The sequence below is a fragment of the Siniperca chuatsi genome, linkage group LG21 (genome assembly GCF_020085105.1).
Source record: "Siniperca chuatsi isolate FFG_IHB_CAS linkage group LG21, ASM2008510v1, whole genome shotgun sequence".
Classification (NCBI taxonomy): Eukaryota; Metazoa; Chordata; class Actinopteri; order Centrarchiformes; family Sinipercidae; genus Siniperca; species Siniperca chuatsi.
The window spans coordinates 18,746,128-18,763,126 of NC_058062.1; the positions used below are offsets into that span (position 1 = coordinate 18,746,128).

The window sequence follows — 16,999 nt, forward strand, 5'->3', positions numbered from 1 at the left end:
AGTGTTTTGGTAGTTTTAGTGCATTTTGAATGTGAAGTTAACTGCTGTGCCGAGCTGAAAGTTGGTTAGAGAACTGTGTGAAGAGTTTTGAAAAAGTGACCTAAGTATTGAAAAATGTGTAATAAATAAATGTGGGATAAAAGCCAAGTTACAGTTTTTTTTTTGTTTTTTTTTTTTTTACAATTGCTAAGTCACATTTCTGTATACTGAGTTCACTTTTTCCAAAACATTTTACTGACATGCAGCTCAGCACAACAGTTCATCTCACATCCAAAATGCACTAATGGCACCAAACACTACTTCTATTCCTTCTATTCTCAAGTGTGCATTGATGTGACAGTGAGCAGCTGTAACGAAAGACTTTCCCCTCGGGGATCAATAAAGTATTTCTGATTCTGAAAAACACTTCATACGCATCTCAGGATCAACTCAGGAACACTAACATTTGTCTGCCAACAGTAACACTTTGTCACACATTATATATTGACCATAAAAATCACTAACAACTGGTGTCACTATTGTCTTTGTAAAAGTATCTTTTATTTATGTAGCATAAACCACAATTCCATTACAACAAAAATAAGGTCACTTCTGTATTGCATGGATTGTGCTGCCTCACGGTATGTCACAGAAACGAATCAGAAATGCTGGAATATGCTTCAATGTGTTTTTGTTTGTTTTTTTCATTTTTGCATAGAGCAATTCCAAGTGCACAAAATGAAACTAAAGTAGTTCCAGCAATGCAGTACAAACCTATTCACTATACTTACTAGGAGAGCAACCCCGTCTTGTGCATTTGGCCACAAGTTCTCATCCCCATCACACCTCATGTCCTCTCTTGCAATGCACCTGGGAAAGGATCTTTTTGCATGGCTGATCCATCCCTGGAAATCTTCTGCAGATTTGTCCAGACATCCAGCATTCATTGTGTCCAAGAGGGACATTTGATCATGTGACTGGTGGTGATAAACTTTCCGCCTCCATGAGGACAAGAATCCCTTTTTGGGGTTGAGGAATGGACAGTAAGGTGGAAGGAAAAGTAACTCCATCCTGGGCTGTAAACCACTCAGTGACTGGAAGAGAACGACGGATTCTGCCTCACCTGCCCATGCATTTCACTGTTTTTGATTTCTTTTTAGTTATGTTTTTGAACGTTAATGTAACAGTATTGACAATAGTATGTGAAGATGTGCAAAATGCGGTGTAAATACAGAGTTTTGGCGGTGGTGGTGGAGTTTGAGTGAGAAAACAGTTCATGAAATGTGAAAGATGTGGTCACTGAATGCGCAGTGCGAAAGCAATGAAAAGTGATCCTCAGTTTAGTCCGCACTGAGAGTTTTGAAAAAGTGAACTCGTACAGAGAAATGTGATTTAGCAATTGTAAAAAATGAAAAAACTTTTTTAAAAAAACTGTGACGGTGAAGAGAATGGCTGCCCCAACACAAGCACCTCTGCCAACACTACATCCATGTTTTATAACAATATGACAACAGCGCCCCCAAGTGACTGTACTGTAACATTACATATGAACTGAGAGCGCTGTTAATCTTCAGTACTGAACTCTTCCTTAGTTCGGAATCAGCTGCAAAGTGGCACCGAACTAATCACACATTCATTTCTAATTAATAACGAATTAGTTACCTTTTTTGTGCTTCCTCAAGTAAAGTGTGTGTATTGGGGGGGGGTGACGACGGTGAATGACGTAATTCAATAAATTGTACTGCACACCTTGTTTTCACCCAACTTCAGTGTAATCTGTCCAGATGCTGCTCGCACCTGATCCTATCAAACTTCCCGGATAACGTGTGCGTGGCAGTGATGTCACAGAGGAGGAGTCAGACGCGGCTGCACTGCGCTCACTCAAACGGTTGGATCCACGCAGATCTACGCTTCCCTTCACTTGAACTTAGCCAAGAGGAAACTCTCTGCAGCTTAACGCCAACTTCTGTTCAGCTGCTCTCGTTTGAAAGCTCGGTTTCACGGAGTGAGTGGTGAATGCATCTTGATTTCCTGCGAGTCCCGCTGAGCTCCTAACAGGTGTTGGGGCCACACCGCCCGGGGGAGGGGGGGGGAGAAGAACATGTCCAATGGGAAAGACGCAAATGCTGCACAAAAGTGAGTACAGGCAACTGGAAATCCACTGACAAAAAGTTTGACTTGTTTCCCTAAAAAGCTTCGATCTTCGCTGTCTAGGCCGGGCAACCGGTTTCTTCGCTTTCTGGATCAGCCGGTGAGATTGTGTTTCGCTCGGCAAACGGTGAAAAACAACCTGCACAGGAAATAACAAAAAAAAAATTAAAAAAAATATTGCACCCCCTCACATGCACTAGGTCAGGCTAAGTCGGTTTTAGTCTTCGTTGACGATAGTTTACTCTTTATTGAGCAATTGTCACAGTTCCAGATAAATTAAAGTCCGGGGACGGGGGGAATGGGGGTGCACCAGGAAGGAGTCCCGTACAGTTTTGCATGTTTTCCAGACAGACCGTAAGTAATATTATTTAGGACAGCGTATTATGTGATGACGCTCATTGCTGTGAAGCTCTCACCTGTGCAACGCATTGGATCCTGGATGTGCTGTTCGTCAGTGGGCGCTCTGAGCTGGGGGTTCTGCGGGTAGAGCGGCATGCAAAGCCAGCAGCAGCAACAGCAGCAGTCACAGTTTAGTGCATTGTTATTTATTTATCCATGTTTGTGCTGGCAGCTCCTCGCAGATGACCCTGAAAGAGTGCCTGGATGAGTGCATGGAGGCCTTGGATCTCTTCCTTAACAACCACTTCAACGAGAGCCTGGAGAGGCTGCGGCCAAGGTAACAGAATAACCCTGAGTCATGCCACAGAGCTTTAAAATGGCTGTTACTGTGTGCTTTGTTTTTGCACATTCACAGTGGTATGTTTTAGTATGATATCAGCAGTATTTGGCCTTGGGGTTAAGAAACTTCTGTGGTGTGAAGCAGCGTGAGCTTCCTGTGGCCCTGGTAGGCTTCAGCTCTCCAGGATATGAGGTTTGTTTGTTGAAGCTGACGCCCAAGGTCCGACTGACTCAGCAGCCAACAGAATAGCAGCCCTGCAAAATAAACACACAAGACAGACCGGGACGGTAGAAGAGATAGGAAGAATAAAAAGTACCAGTTATTTACGCTTATCTTTTCTCAACAGGAAAATGTGCAGGTCGTACAGTTGCTATCCTCCTAACATTTACCTCTGTTTGCTTACAGTATGATGTGTATGATGTTGATCCTGCGACTCCATGTCTCCCATGTAGAGTGAACGAGAGTATGTACCATGCTCTTATCTACGCCACAGTGCTGGAAATGCAGGCCATGATGACTTTCCAGCATGATGACATAAGCAATGCAGGAAATACCATGAAGAGTGCCCAGGAGGTCTGCCAGAGGTCAGGATGTCTCGTGAATGTAGACTATATTTTCACCAGGTTTAGTCTTTTTGAGTCTACTGATTTCATAGACTGGATTAAAAAAAAAAACCACTCAGTCTTCACATCATTTAAAACGCCTTACTTTGTTCTCTAAGGTGCAGCTAACTACATTTACATGAGTGCATTTACATGGCCTGTTTCTGACCATACTACCGATTTGAATGTTTTTGCATGAGAGAAGCCATTATAGCAGCTGCTAAGATGATTGCTCAGAAAAGACGTGCTTAGCAGGAATATTAACACAAACCTATCGTTGATACTGAATTATTGTCTGGTGTTTCAGGTTTCGACGGAAATCCCCAGGTTTGGCTAACAAGTCAGTAGGGGAATCGCTCACTGAAGGTAAAAGGCTTGCATGTCTCAGTCCTTTTTTAAAATCCATCCAAAAACAATACATGTAACGGAAAAAATGTGTAATTTACATTGGATTTTCCTTATTTCAATGGGAATAACATGGAATAATTGCCAGTATCCATTATATGTCATATATCCAGTATATGGAGTTTCATAGCACATTTGTTTAACCTACAGTATGTAAAAAGGTCAGTGGTAATTATACTGGTATTGTCAACTTCTCCATATCCAACAGAAATGACTTTTATTGCAGACTTACAATTTTCCACTGACATTCAACATCCATAGAGAAAACAGCTCTGTGAAGCGGGGCTTTAAGCTAAATGATAGCATCAGCATGCTAACATGCTCACACTGACAATACTAACATACAGATGTTAGGCAGGTATAATGTTAACCATCTTAGTTTAGCATGTTAGCATGCTAACATTTGCCAATTAGCACTTAACTCAACGTACAGCTGAGGCTGATGGGAATGTCATTCATTTTGCTAAATGAAAAGTCAGGGGATCTCGTGGCAGTCCATACGACTGGTCCGTCTGGACCGCAGTGGTGGACCAACCGACTGACAGACCAACGTTGCCGTCCCTAGAGCCATAGCGTGGCAAAAAATACTTAAGCATGCTGCCAAATTATGAAGCCAAATTTACCAGATGCAAGTTCTGGCAAATGGCTTACTTTTACAAATGTATGTGTGTGCATGTTTAGGAAGAGAAGGGAAAGGCCCATTATACACTTAAATCTAATCATCAAATACGCCATAATCAGGTAGAAGACAAAAGAATGGACTATTAAGTCTGGAAGCTCTTGTCTGGTAGATCAACCGTATAGTAACATCTGGGGCTGGATTTTCTGCTTTACTACTTGTTGACTGTGATCATTGTATGTTATTTATTACTTTAAAGTGTGTGTGTGTGTGTGTGCATGGATGTGTTTTTGCAGTGCAGCTTCATGCTGAAGTGTGTTATGCAGAGTGCCAACTCCAAAGAGCTGCTCTCACCTTCCTACAGGTGCAGTAGGCTAATCTGCTTTTTGAAACACAGAAACAGCTGTACATCCTGATATGTGTGTAAATATTCTACATAACAGCACACCAAAGTTTCCACATTGTCCAGCTTTTCAAGACTGTGTGTTGTGTAATTTGGAAAGTGTCCACTGAATATATGGCATGAAAGTGGTGCTTGAATGAAATCTAATCCAAGCACCTCAATTCATTGACCGCATTAAATATTTTATTTCATTTATTTTGCAGGATGAGAACATGGTGAGTTTTATCAAAGGAGGGATCAAAGTACGAAACAGTTACCTAATTTACAAGTAAGTATTGAAAGAAAAACAGGGCGTGCATTTAGTGAATGTCAGTGGTGGGTAATGTTAATGAACAATAAGGGTGTATACATTACCTGACTATTTAATGTCCAAACTTACAGCAGTTGTTAGTACAAAAAGTATTTGTATGATTATTATTATTATTATTATTATTATTATTATTATTAAAGGGACACTCCACAGATTTTACAAATTTAAGTTCAGTTTACTTGTCATGAGGAGTGCTACTAAGCCTGTGAAAACAGTTGCATAATATCTTTTGGAGGAAACTTTTTCTAAAAAAAAAAAAATTAACCCTGATGATGTCATAGTGATGTCATCAGGGTTATCTCAGTTTGGATTTGGAGACTCCAGTTTTAATAATGGAAAGCCTCAGTTACAAACTGGGAGTTTGGAGTATGAGGTGGGGAGGCTCTAAAAATGCTATTGAGTTGCACTATGGGAAATGTAGGATCAAGTGTTTTGGAGCGTGATGTATACAAGGATAAACATCAGGATATCTCTCTGCTGATCATTCTTTTTTTTTATCTGTATCTCGCACATTTCCTAACTTTTGTGGAAGTGCAACATACCCCTTTTTTAAATTAGATTTTATTTTTTTGCATAGTCACATGTCATTGTTATACAGTATTGGCTTTTTTTTAATGCTGTGTTTTTAAACAATTGACATAGTTGCCTTTTATCATCCAGAGAACTGCATTCCTTCATAAAATCTCACAACTGTCTCAAAGGATCCAGCCACCTTCACTTGGAGGGAGGAATATCATTCGGAATAGGGGCGTTTAATCTGGTACGTCACAAAAGAATCTTTAAACGCCATCGGTTGACTGTATGTTGTGTGTAATCATGTGTTTGTACTGTACAGTTTATCAGGTCTTCTTTATTTACAGACACTCTCTCTATTTCCTCCACGGATACTGAAAGTTTTGGAGTTTGCAGGCTTCTCCGGAGACAAGGTTTGATATGTAAATTTCTGCCATAATGCATTCACCCATTAACTAACACACTGATGGATGTTTTCGACACGTGTGGTCCTGTTTTAGGAATATGGTCTGTCCCTGCTGCGTGATGGTGCGACAGCGATGAATCTGCGCTCCATGCTGTGCGCTCTGCTACTGCTCTGCTACTACACCTTCCTCACATTCATACTAGGTAGTGCTAGTACTACGTAGATTCAGATGATTCTGATTGTGTCAAAACCTGTCACTGAATTCCACACATTATTCACTCCTAGGAAGATTTCTGTATGATTAATCATATATCTGTTCTGTCCTCTCAGGCACAGGTGAGGGAGAGGTGGCTGAAGCTGAAAGGCTGCTGAAACCTTTCCGGCTCCGCTACCCACGGGTGAGTGGCAATAAGGATCATCTGTTTACAGAATAAATCACTTTCTTGGGGACTTTCTGTCTGGTAATGAAGGTGTTAACTCTTATGCGCGCTACTCGGCTCCAAATGTGGCCTCACAGACTGATGTCATAAGCATAGCTACTCATTGTCAAATGTATTTTTTAGAGAAACTAGTCATCACAGAAGTGGTTGTTAGCAGTGGTTTTGTGTTTTTAACAGCAGCTGGCAAAGTCTTGTAGCCAGCATTTAAAACGGAAACATCTTGCGGCGACTTTGGTGAACTTCGACACTCCAGTTTGCGCAGTTGACCAATAGCAAGCCGTCTTGACGCCGTTGACCTTAGAGGGAACGGGGAGCTGGAAAGTCCAAAAAGGAGGAAGCTATCATAGTTTATTAGCTGTGTGTCAACAGCCAGTTTTATTTAACCTTCTCTGTCCTAGTATAAACTCCTCCAAAACTCGAATTTATTGTCCATTACTGTGGTGAGTTTTGTTTTTGTCCTTCAATAACGCTTTATTGAATGAAATGATGCATAACCCCAAGAACAAAATGCCAGGAGGAGTAAACACCCCGGTACAGAGAAAATAAAAACAAGCTCAGGGAGCTATTGTGACTGAATCGTGTTAGCTTGTTACTGGCTGGCTACCGTGTTAGCGGTTAGCTCGCAACTAGCTTCTAGAACCAAATATTTCGCGAGGACACACTGACGAATTTTGCTGGTGTTACCGCACCTTAAAGGGGAATTGCAATGATGAATTTACACAAAGATTAAATTCCTAGTCATGGTTCTAATGAAAAATGCTATTGAGTTGCATTATGGGAAATGTAGGATCCAGCGTTTTTGGAGCTTCACCCATACTAGGGACTAAAAGTTATAATATTGCGGTCTCTGCTCCATATATTTTGACCGTTCCTTTTTTTAATGTGTCTCTCACAAGTGCCCCAACTTTATGAAAGCGCAATAATATCACTGAAGTTTAGTTTATGATAGACATTTGTTACATTGTACTCGCCAAAGTAATTGTTGAGATTGAGGTGTTTTAACAATCTGTCTGATCGTTTGACTGCTCGTTTTCTTGCCCCATCTGACTTTGTTAGCGATGGCACCAGTGGTGAAGTTAGTACATAATTGATAGAAATGATGGCCAAAACTCCAAAAACAAAATCCATGTAAGTCTGCAAAAAAAGTTCAAAGTAAACCAGAAGTATCCTTTATTGCCAATAAATTCAGACTGTGGTTTGTAATGTTTGTTACATGTTGTTCTTTTTAGCTGATGTTTTTAGTGCTTGAAAATGAGTAGGTTCCTCATCTCTTGCCAGTTGTCATTCAAACGTGTGTTCTCTCTGATTGCCACCTAACATTCTTCGTGTCATTGTTCTTTTAATCTATTTTACACCATCATTGCGTCTCACTGTTTGTCAGCTCTTTCTTACAAATCTCTCCTTCCACTCACATTGTTTCTTTTCTTTCTATGGTCCAGTCACACACTCAGAATCATCCCCACCCTGATCATTTTCATTCCGATACTCACTCCACCTTCCACTCACACAGTGAATCCCTACACTATCTTTCCTTCATTTTACATGCACTCGCACACCTTTTGTGCTATCATTCCTACCGCTCCACATGACTCTCATTCTTGTAAATTCACAATCCCCGTTTCCACTCCACCTTTTACCTACATGCCTGCCCATCCCAGAGAACAAACTCAAAGCTCTGAAACAATATTTACAAAACCAGCATAGAATGTCTTGGTTAAACACTGCCAAGAGTAATTGCTATACAGTAGTTCTGCTTGCAGTTAGATGATAATTTAGCACTGGAGGCTAAAATCTAATTTTATGAATTGTGTTTTTTCTCTTCTGTCCAGGGAGCAATATTTCTTTTCTTTGCAGGCAGAACTGAAGAGATAAAGGGGAACATTGATGAGGTGTGTTTCATAAAATGTGTTGTATCATGGCTTGAAAAAAAATGACGACTAATGTGTTTATTTCCTGTACATTTCATGTTTTTAATAGAGCATTTCTTCTCACAAACTTTACATAATTGTAGGTGAGATGCATACTTTTTGGGAGTGAGTGAAGCATTAAGCACTTCTGTTACCATGTTAATATTAATGACATGTTTTAGCCCCTGAGCTACAGAGGACCAGCGCCCAATGTTAATATTTAATATGCAACATACCTCAAATGCAGCGTCACTGTTACATATTCTTATGAATGTGCTATATGATGTAATGTCGCTGTGCTACCAGGCGGTGGCACTCTTTGAAGATGGCTGCAAGGCCCAGCAGGCATGGAAGCAGTTCCACCACATGTGCTACTGGGAGCTGATGTGGTGCTTCACCTATAAGCGAGCATGGAAGATGGCATACTTCTACGCAGATCTGCTGAGTCAGGAGAGCCGCTGGTCCAAGGTACAGAACACAAGACAGGCCAGAGGAGATCAAAATGAATTAAGTTGGATGATCACTCAATACAAAAGTGTGCGTTGTTCTTTTTAAACCTCTTGAGAAATAAAATGAGTGAATCCTGTCTTTGTTTCTCTCTGTTAGGCCATGTACGTTTACATGAAAGCTGCTTACCTCAGCATGCTGCCTAAAGATGAGGCCAGGCCTTTTGGGGAGGACGAGGTAGAGCTCTTTAGGTAAACACACAACACTGTAATTGTTCCATGTTTTATCTCAGACACTGTTATTGTCCCAAGGCTCATGATATACTTGCATTTTACCTATGTGTAGACAAGCAGCTGTGAAGCGAGTGGCATGCTTGTCTGTGTACTGTGTGTGAACCCGGAGGATGAAAACGTATCTGCTAGAGGGTGGATCAGGGTTGAATCATCTATGGCCAATGCTGCAATGTCTTCTGGGAGAGCTTTCAGTTTTGCGCAACATAAACATAACACTGAAGGAGGTTACTAAATTGTTAAATGTACATGTTTTGAAACATATGAAAATACTCAGTTAATTCTTAATTCTCATGTTGCATATTGGACCACGATTGGCTTCCAAACTAATTGTGATGTCAAAGTCTTGCTCGTACGTTCCCATTTTAAACTCAGATTTAATGTGAGAACAGAGATACTTTCAGTCTTCAGTAGATGAATGTGAAAACGGCCTTCTGGTTTCAAACCCTGCACTTAAATCATTCTGCACAGTAAAGGTCAAACACCCAAGTGAAGTCACAATAAGCAAAACACATTTTTGAGTGAAGGGGGATTTTAAATGTTGAGATCACAGCAGAAAAATCAGCAGCGGTACCATTGCAAATGTGTGTCCCTTCTAAACTTTCTGCCGTTGTTGTTGTGGTTTGTTCTGCTGCTGACCTTACTTTCTCCTGATATACTGCCTTGTGTTTAATTGCATATTGTGGACGTGCAGCATTTATTTTTAAGACCACGCGCAACCAGGGCTCTGAAGGAAAGCACAATTTGCGGGGCAGTCTTCATGCGTACACGAATACATTGTTAAAGCTGATAAACCCAGTGTACCTGCCCAGACCCAACCGGCACAGGTAAAGTTAGCGACTACAGCTGGTTAGCATAGTGGAGCATTTAGCAGTTAAAGAGCCAGATATTTCCCTCAGGACTTTGTGGAGATCGAAACAGAGCTACAAGAGAGTGAATATTGGACTCACATTCTTCAGGTGGAGACAAGACTCGAAAGGAATGCTAATGGTGCTCTGTGTCTGCTGGATGTGTAAATACGCAACTGTTAGCTAACATGTTCGGTGTAAGGTGATAATATGTCACTTTTGTGTTTACAGCTTGTTACACTGCCCCCAAGTGGCCAGAAATAAATAAATGCAGGTTTAAAAGCAAGTACATCAGAAGTTTTGGGCACTCTCTCACTAATTCAGACCACATGCCTTCTTTCCAAATGTGTCTTTTATTATTTTCCTGTGTCTTTTAGAAAAGTGCCCACCTTCAAGCAGAAGATAGCAGGGAAGTCTCCCCCGACTGAGAAGTTTGCTATCCGTAAAGCCAGGCGCTACAAGGCTTCCTGCCCAGCCAAGCTACCAGTGCCAGTGCTGGTAAAGCCACACACACACACACACACACACACACACACACACACTCACAGAACGGGCGGTATGTTTGACTTGCAGAGCCCTCCAACAGTATTCACTGTTTCATTATAGGAGATGATGTACATGTGGAACGGTTTCAGTATGATCAGCAAACGACCAGAGCTGACTGAAGGCATGATGCAGACTTTGGTGGACGCAGAGCACATCCTGCTGGAGTCTCCTGGTAACACAACTTAGCCCAAACCATGTGCCAGATCCCCGTCTCACCTAAAATATAACTGTAAACAAAATGAGATCACTTGACACATCTGTGTGTCCGCTGTGCTGTGCTGATGACGTCTGCTCCCTCCGCCACAGAAAATGAGTATTCGGTGGATGACCGCTGTGTGATCCACATGCTGAAGGGTCTGTGTTTGAAGAACCAGGGTCTCCTCCAGGCTGCTGAGGAATGCTTCAACAAAGTGTTTTCCAGGTGAGCTCCAGTGGATTCATTTCAAGTGTGGGGGCGAGTTATTCCCTGCTCACACTGCGCGCAACTCAACAAAACCATCAGTGTGTGCACTGCCTGTAAAAATCTGGATGCAACATGGATAAACGCACACCGACCATTCTTCATGTTGAAGTAGGGCCACAAGACTACTTAACTTTAAAAGTTCATTATGCCATTCACACAATAAGAATAAAATCCTAAACAGGTCCAAAATCATTCTAGAAAGACTTTATAGTTTGGTGCTTGGCTTTTGTCTAAATCTTAACTGAAGCTTTTCCTCGTGCACAGCTCTTAACTGCATGTATTGACAGTGTAATATTTGCTTAGCAATTATAAACCATCAAGTCACAATGAATATTTACATAGCAATCAAGAATGACATTACCTTTTGTTGAAATCGCACTAATATTGACTGCTTATGACCAAGGAGGCTTTCAAGTAGGTCTTGTGAGAAACATTTGTTTCTTCACTCATTTCAAAATGTGTCCCCTACCCTCATGGGAAAAACAAAACTCTGATACAGCATTACAGAGGATGGCACAGTATACTACAGGGTATTGACTTAACTAACATATATGTAAAATGTACCTGTATGTGACCGTTAATTCTCCTGCTTTCTGTGTGTGCTCAGTGAAAAGAAGATCAGGTTTGACCACTACCTGGTTCCCAACTCTCTGGTCGAGCTCAGTCTGCTCTACATAGAGCAAGGCAGAAGGGACGAGGCTATTAAACTACTGCACAAGGCCAAGTAAGTAACTCCTTTTTTATAGCAGCTTCTTTGATGCATACAACGTCTGAGACGTAGTCAAATCCTGCCACATAGATCCAGTAAGATGACATGGGAGAATGTGTCTTTTTCATTCTTGTGCCCATCGAATATGTGCATTTAATACAGAAATTTCACATTTCCTGACAATTTGGGGGCATTATCTGAATTCAGCCACCTTCCAACTGCACTCGACCACATATTGTACCTCACACAGCAGCACATTTTGCTTCCTCTTGTCTTGTTTGGGCAGACAGTGGTCCCAACACTTAACTACACCACGAGCAGTGGTGGAAAGTAACAAATAACATTTACTTAAGTACCGTACTTAAGTACAATTTTGAGGTACTTGAACTTTACTTTACACTTTATGCTACTTCATACTTCTACTCACATTACTACATTTCAAAGGGGACTGTTGTACTTTTTACTGTCCTACATTTATTTGACACCTAGCCCATAATTACTGGTTACTACGGGTTACTTGATCAGCTTGTAAAATACAATACAAACCCCTTACAAAAAATCAGTGTGTAGTTGTGGCACCTTGTCATGTTTCAGATGTCTGAGTTGTTAGCAGTTCCACTATGGATACATTTCCCCTCTAAACTTCTCAGATGGTTTCATTTCAATAACTGTTCACATGATCCAATATTTTACAAAAAAATCAAAGATCCTCTCCCATTAATCATCTCACAACCCCTTAGATGTTTTATTTATTTTATCTTGTGACCCTTTTGGAGGGGCCTGACTCAGTAAAGGATCGGAGTACTTATTCCATCACAGACCTTGAGTATCTACATTTATTAGAAAGTGGCAGCAGTGAGTAATAAGTACTTAGTTGGATAGAAATGTAATGTATTTCAGTTTTACGGTAAATAGCTCCTGTGTAATGTAATTCATTACAACAGCCTTGCAATAAATATTATACTTAAAGAAAACGTTTGACATTTTGGAATACACACTTATGTGTTGACAGTTGGATCAAAAGATTGACACCACTCTCATGTCTGAACAGTAAAGGTAAGGCAGCAGCTGGTTGACTTAGCTTAGCATAAAGACAGGAAACGAGGGAAACTGCTAACCTGACTCTGTCCAAAGGTAACAAAATAGTAGTTTGGCACAATAACCCCCTGCAACTTTAGTTTTAGTACATATTCCAAAAGAAATACATGCTAAATAGTGCGCTTGAGGTGCTAGTAGGCACATTTTGTTAGCTTTTGGACAAAGCCAAGCTAGCCATTTCCCCATGTGTCCAGTCTTTATGCTAAGCTATGCTTACCGGCTGCTAGCTACAGCTTCATATTAACGCACAGATATGACAATGGTATCAATCTTCTCATCTACTCTCGGCGAGTATTTCCTAAAACTATTGATGTAAAATGTTTGTTTTTTTTTTTTTACAACTACTGAAGTTGTGCATTGACATTTATCTTTAGTATAAAATAGACAATATATGTAATGTAATATACATATATAATTTATTACTACTTGTTTATTTATTGCAATTAGAATTATTTCACCAACAAAGTTGACCAGACTGTTAGGACGGGATAGTACTACAATGTAAAGGGGGTTCTGTCTCTCTGGTTGCTCAGGGTATAGCCACTACAGGAACACTAGAGGTCGCTCTCTGCCTATTACATATACGTCTTAAACACAAACGTTATGCACTCACTGGGGGTAATGATATAGGTTCTTGAATACTTATATTCTAACTATATTTTCTTTCTTTTCTGTCAAACTTTAACCTTCTCTACTGTTTTTGACTTGTAGAAACAACTACAAAGAATACTCGATGGAGTCTCGTACACAGTTCAGGGTACACGCGGCTCTGGCCAAACTCAAGGCTGACCCTGGTGGAGAGGAGGAGGACACTCATCTGTAGAAGACATTTCTTCACGATTGGAAAGGCGCCTCACACTGGACTCTCCGTTTCCCTCAGTTATGGCTTGCTTTAGCTTGATGCCCAGTTTTTAACCAAATATTCATTTTCAACAAGTGAGTACTGGGTATTTTATCAGTGTTCAGGTGTACCTTTTCAGGCGTTTTTTGTGTCCGTCTACACTAACATATCACTGGACAAAGATATTAAAATAATTACAAGAGCATAAAAGTCAAGTAGAGTTTGACGTTTTGAGCTGAAGGACAGTATACATACAGTAGACATTTTATGGACAATGTTTTTGTTTACACTAAAATTGAATCTAATTCATTGAAAGCCACTATAAATATCGAATGTAAGAGATTTTATGACTTAATGAAATGTATAGTAATTACTTTATTGAATGAACTCTACATGATTATTACATAATTAAGTAACTTAGCATACTGTGCTGTTTTGGAATGACAACGTTTTAAGGTGTTGAGATGTTCATGGTATTTCACATACATTTGATAGAAAATAGTTTTAAAAGCCTAACTTAGAAAATAATTAACTGGCCTGAAGGAATGTATGACCCACAGTCAGCAGCCAGTATTCTGTGCAGCCGGAGTCATGCATTGCGGGGTCACTACATTTGTCCCACTCTGTAGGGTTGCAATGGAGATGTATAAGAGCACGGCACGCCACGGCTGACGCTTGCCAAATGAGGCGAAACAACAGTTTATTGCTGTTCTTAGTGTGTGAATTAGTCAGACTCAGTGTTTAGGTAGATCTGGATCAGTGCGTGCACTGTCCAAAAACTTTTGAATGTATTAATTATTTTTCCGTGAATAAATTCTACATATGAATGTCTGTTTTGTTTTAAATCTTGTAATATTTAACTTCTACATTTAAACATTTCAGACAAAAAGTCTGCACATAAATGTATTTCAGTGACAGCTAAATACATAGAGGAAATGAAAAATGTACAAATGCTGAACAAATACGGCAAAACTTTGTTTTGTTTTGGGGGGTTTTTACACAGAAAAACATGGATGGGGTTCTCTTTAATCCCGGTCATTACAGATGCCGTCAACACAAAACAGACTAAACTGTTATACTCTTCAACAACTGTCCCACTGAATTGTTATGCAGCACACCTTCCATCTCATTAAATACAGTTATTTATGTCCGAAATGACTCAGTCCAAGACTAAGAGGAGGCAGCAGGAGGTGTGACAGGGCCTGCTGCCTGCTCATCTTTCAGTCTGCGTTTCATTAGTTTCTTCTTCTTCTTCTCTTCCTTTTCTATTTCAGCAACCATTTCCAAGAACTTGGGGCTGCGGGGGTCCACTGCATAGCCAAAACGCTCTCTGGCCTCAGCCAGCAACTTTGCACGGCGAGCTTTCTCCTCCTTTAGCTTGTGCTTGGTTTCACGCTTTTCTCTGCGCCAATCCGCTACCATCTTGGGCATTTTGGCCATGTTAGCTGCTATGAGTTTCTCTCTGCGATGGAAACGGAGATGATTAGCACAACAGATGTTAAAGCGGTGCATGATGCTTAGCTGTACAATGGTTCAGATTATGTCTCAACAACTATTAGATGGATTGACCATGAAATGTGGTATAGTTCATGTTCTTCACAGGATGAATTGTAATACTTTGATGATCTCCTGCTCTTGTGTGTTTATTTGGATCTCTTTTGGTTCAAGACTAGTCTCCCAGTCCATATTAAAATCAAAATAAAAACATCAGAAATAATATAGCACACATACATACACAATTATAAGTACCTGTATACACACTCAGTTATACATAAGTTTGTTTATGTATTATTTATATGGTACAGTGCACATTAATCATCATAGGCATCATCAATGTAAATGTACCAGGGGTTAGCTCGACAGTTAATTTGCACCCATAGTCCCAACAATACACACACACACACACACACACACACACACACACACACACACACACACACACACACACACACACACACACACAGCACTGCAACAAGTAGTCCATTAATAGATTTGCTGTTTTTCTGTGTTTTATGTCAACATAAACTGAATATCTTTGGGCGTTGGACTGCTGGTCAGAGCAAACAAGACATTTGAAGACGCCACTTTGGACTCTGGGAAACTGTGATGGACATTTTTCATCATTTTGACTAAATGATTAATCGAGAAAATAGTCGGCAGATTGATCGATAATGAAAATAATATTTAGGTGCAGCCCCATGCACATACACGCATACTTACATAATGCACCCATACTAACAGTGCAATAATACAAAGTATGTTGAATAAAACTTCCTCGAAGGGACCTGGCTCTACCTAATATTCTAAAATATCATATTTAATCAGTGTAAATTTCCTCTGAAGTTCTGTGAATGACTTGACCTGCAGTTAGCTCTCATCTTTCTCCATCAGGTGGTATTATTGAGTTCAATGTTGTGGATGTATTCTTTTAGCCCCAATTTTGTGTCTCTCATATATTTACCATTGCATAATAGTAATACATGAGAGATAACACATCCAGTATTCGTGCTAGCACAAAACTGAACTGAGAGGAAACAGACCAAGGTAAAGAATACGGTTTCTCTAACTACCTGTCCGATAATGGACGCACATTAGCTGCATGACATTAGCTACAGTAGCAGTACTCACTTTGCCAACCGTTTTTCGGTTTCCTGCTTCTCCTTGGCCTCGATGTTCCTCAGCATGACCTCTAGCGGAGGGTGCCACTCGTTTTCCTCTGCGATGATCTTGTCCAGCTGCTCATGGCTGGGCCACAGCGAGGCAGGGTCGATGCCCGACGCAGAGCCGTAGCGACCGAACACCTTCCTGTCATACCGGGCCGTCTTCTGCCACTCCGGCGTCTTCTCACTGTCCTTGTCTGGAACAAACGGCTCACGGAGGTTCAGCTTTAAAGGCTTAGGGTTATAGGACGCTGTCTGCAGTAGACAGTTCGGAGAAAGTACAGTTTTTGAAGATGAAATTCCCTTTAAAGTCCTACAAAACACTGCCGTCCTCCTGCACAGCATGGACGCCGCCATCTTTCTTCATCCACAAGAAGGACCCGGAGTAAAGACAGAGGTGACTACCGCGGTGCCTGTTCATCACGTCCTGTGGCTATGATTGAATAGTTTGAAATGGTTATCTACGATTAGGCCGTGTTGTTGACTGGGTAATATGTTACTGGGACACACAAGGCAATTTGTTTGTATAGCACATTTCATTACAAAAAGTTAATTCAAAGTACTTTAAATAAGGCATAAAAGACATTACATTTGAAAATCAGCATATGACATTTAAAAATATCTATTAATCAATTAGTTGATCGGCAGACGCTAAACGCTAATGAACGCTAATATATTGTTTG

The 16,999-nt window shown here is 40.6% G+C and overlaps 2 protein-coding genes across 5 annotated transcripts; one reads left to right on the forward strand and one right to left on the reverse strand.

The window, feature by feature from the left end:
• Positions 1 to 1,681: 1,681 nt before the first annotated feature.
• zgc:158403 (tetratricopeptide repeat protein 39A) lies at positions 1,682 to 14,487 on the forward strand. Of its 4 annotated transcripts, none has more exons than XM_044181730.1 (18): positions 1,682 to 2,115; positions 2,702 to 2,806; positions 3,262 to 3,393; positions 3,719 to 3,777; positions 4,732 to 4,799; positions 5,042 to 5,106; positions 5,809 to 5,908; positions 6,009 to 6,074; positions 6,162 to 6,270; positions 6,398 to 6,465; positions 8,337 to 8,396; positions 8,721 to 8,882; positions 9,021 to 9,112; positions 10,377 to 10,497; positions 10,606 to 10,717; positions 10,852 to 10,966; positions 11,616 to 11,732; positions 13,527 to 14,487. In XM_044181730.1, exons 1-18 carry the CDS (start codon positions 2,081 to 2,083, stop codon positions 13,636 to 13,638), a joined length of 1,698 nt encoding a protein of 565 aa, XP_044037665.1. In that variant the 5' UTR covers positions 1,682 to 2,080; the 3' UTR covers positions 13,639 to 14,487. The 4 variants fall into 4 exon arrangements, with proteins under 4 accessions (XP_044037665.1, XP_044037666.1, XP_044037664.1 ...); XM_044181731.1 differs by having other exon boundaries at positions 2,105 to 2,230; XM_044181729.1 differs by lacking the exon at positions 1,682 to 2,115 and adding an exon at positions 2,368 to 2,484.
• On the reverse strand, positions 14,012 to 16,708 carry gadd45gip1 (growth arrest and DNA-damage-inducible, gamma interacting protein 1). Its single transcript, XM_044181733.1, has 2 exons — positions 16,285 to 16,708; positions 14,012 to 15,118 (listed from the first exon to the last, which is right to left on the reverse strand). The coding sequence occupies exons 1-2, from the start codon at positions 16,671 to 16,673 to the stop codon at positions 14,827 to 14,829; spliced, it is 681 nt and encodes a 226-aa protein (XP_044037668.1). The 5' UTR covers positions 16,674 to 16,708; the 3' UTR covers positions 14,012 to 14,826.
• Positions 16,709 to 16,999: the final 291 nt, after the last annotated feature.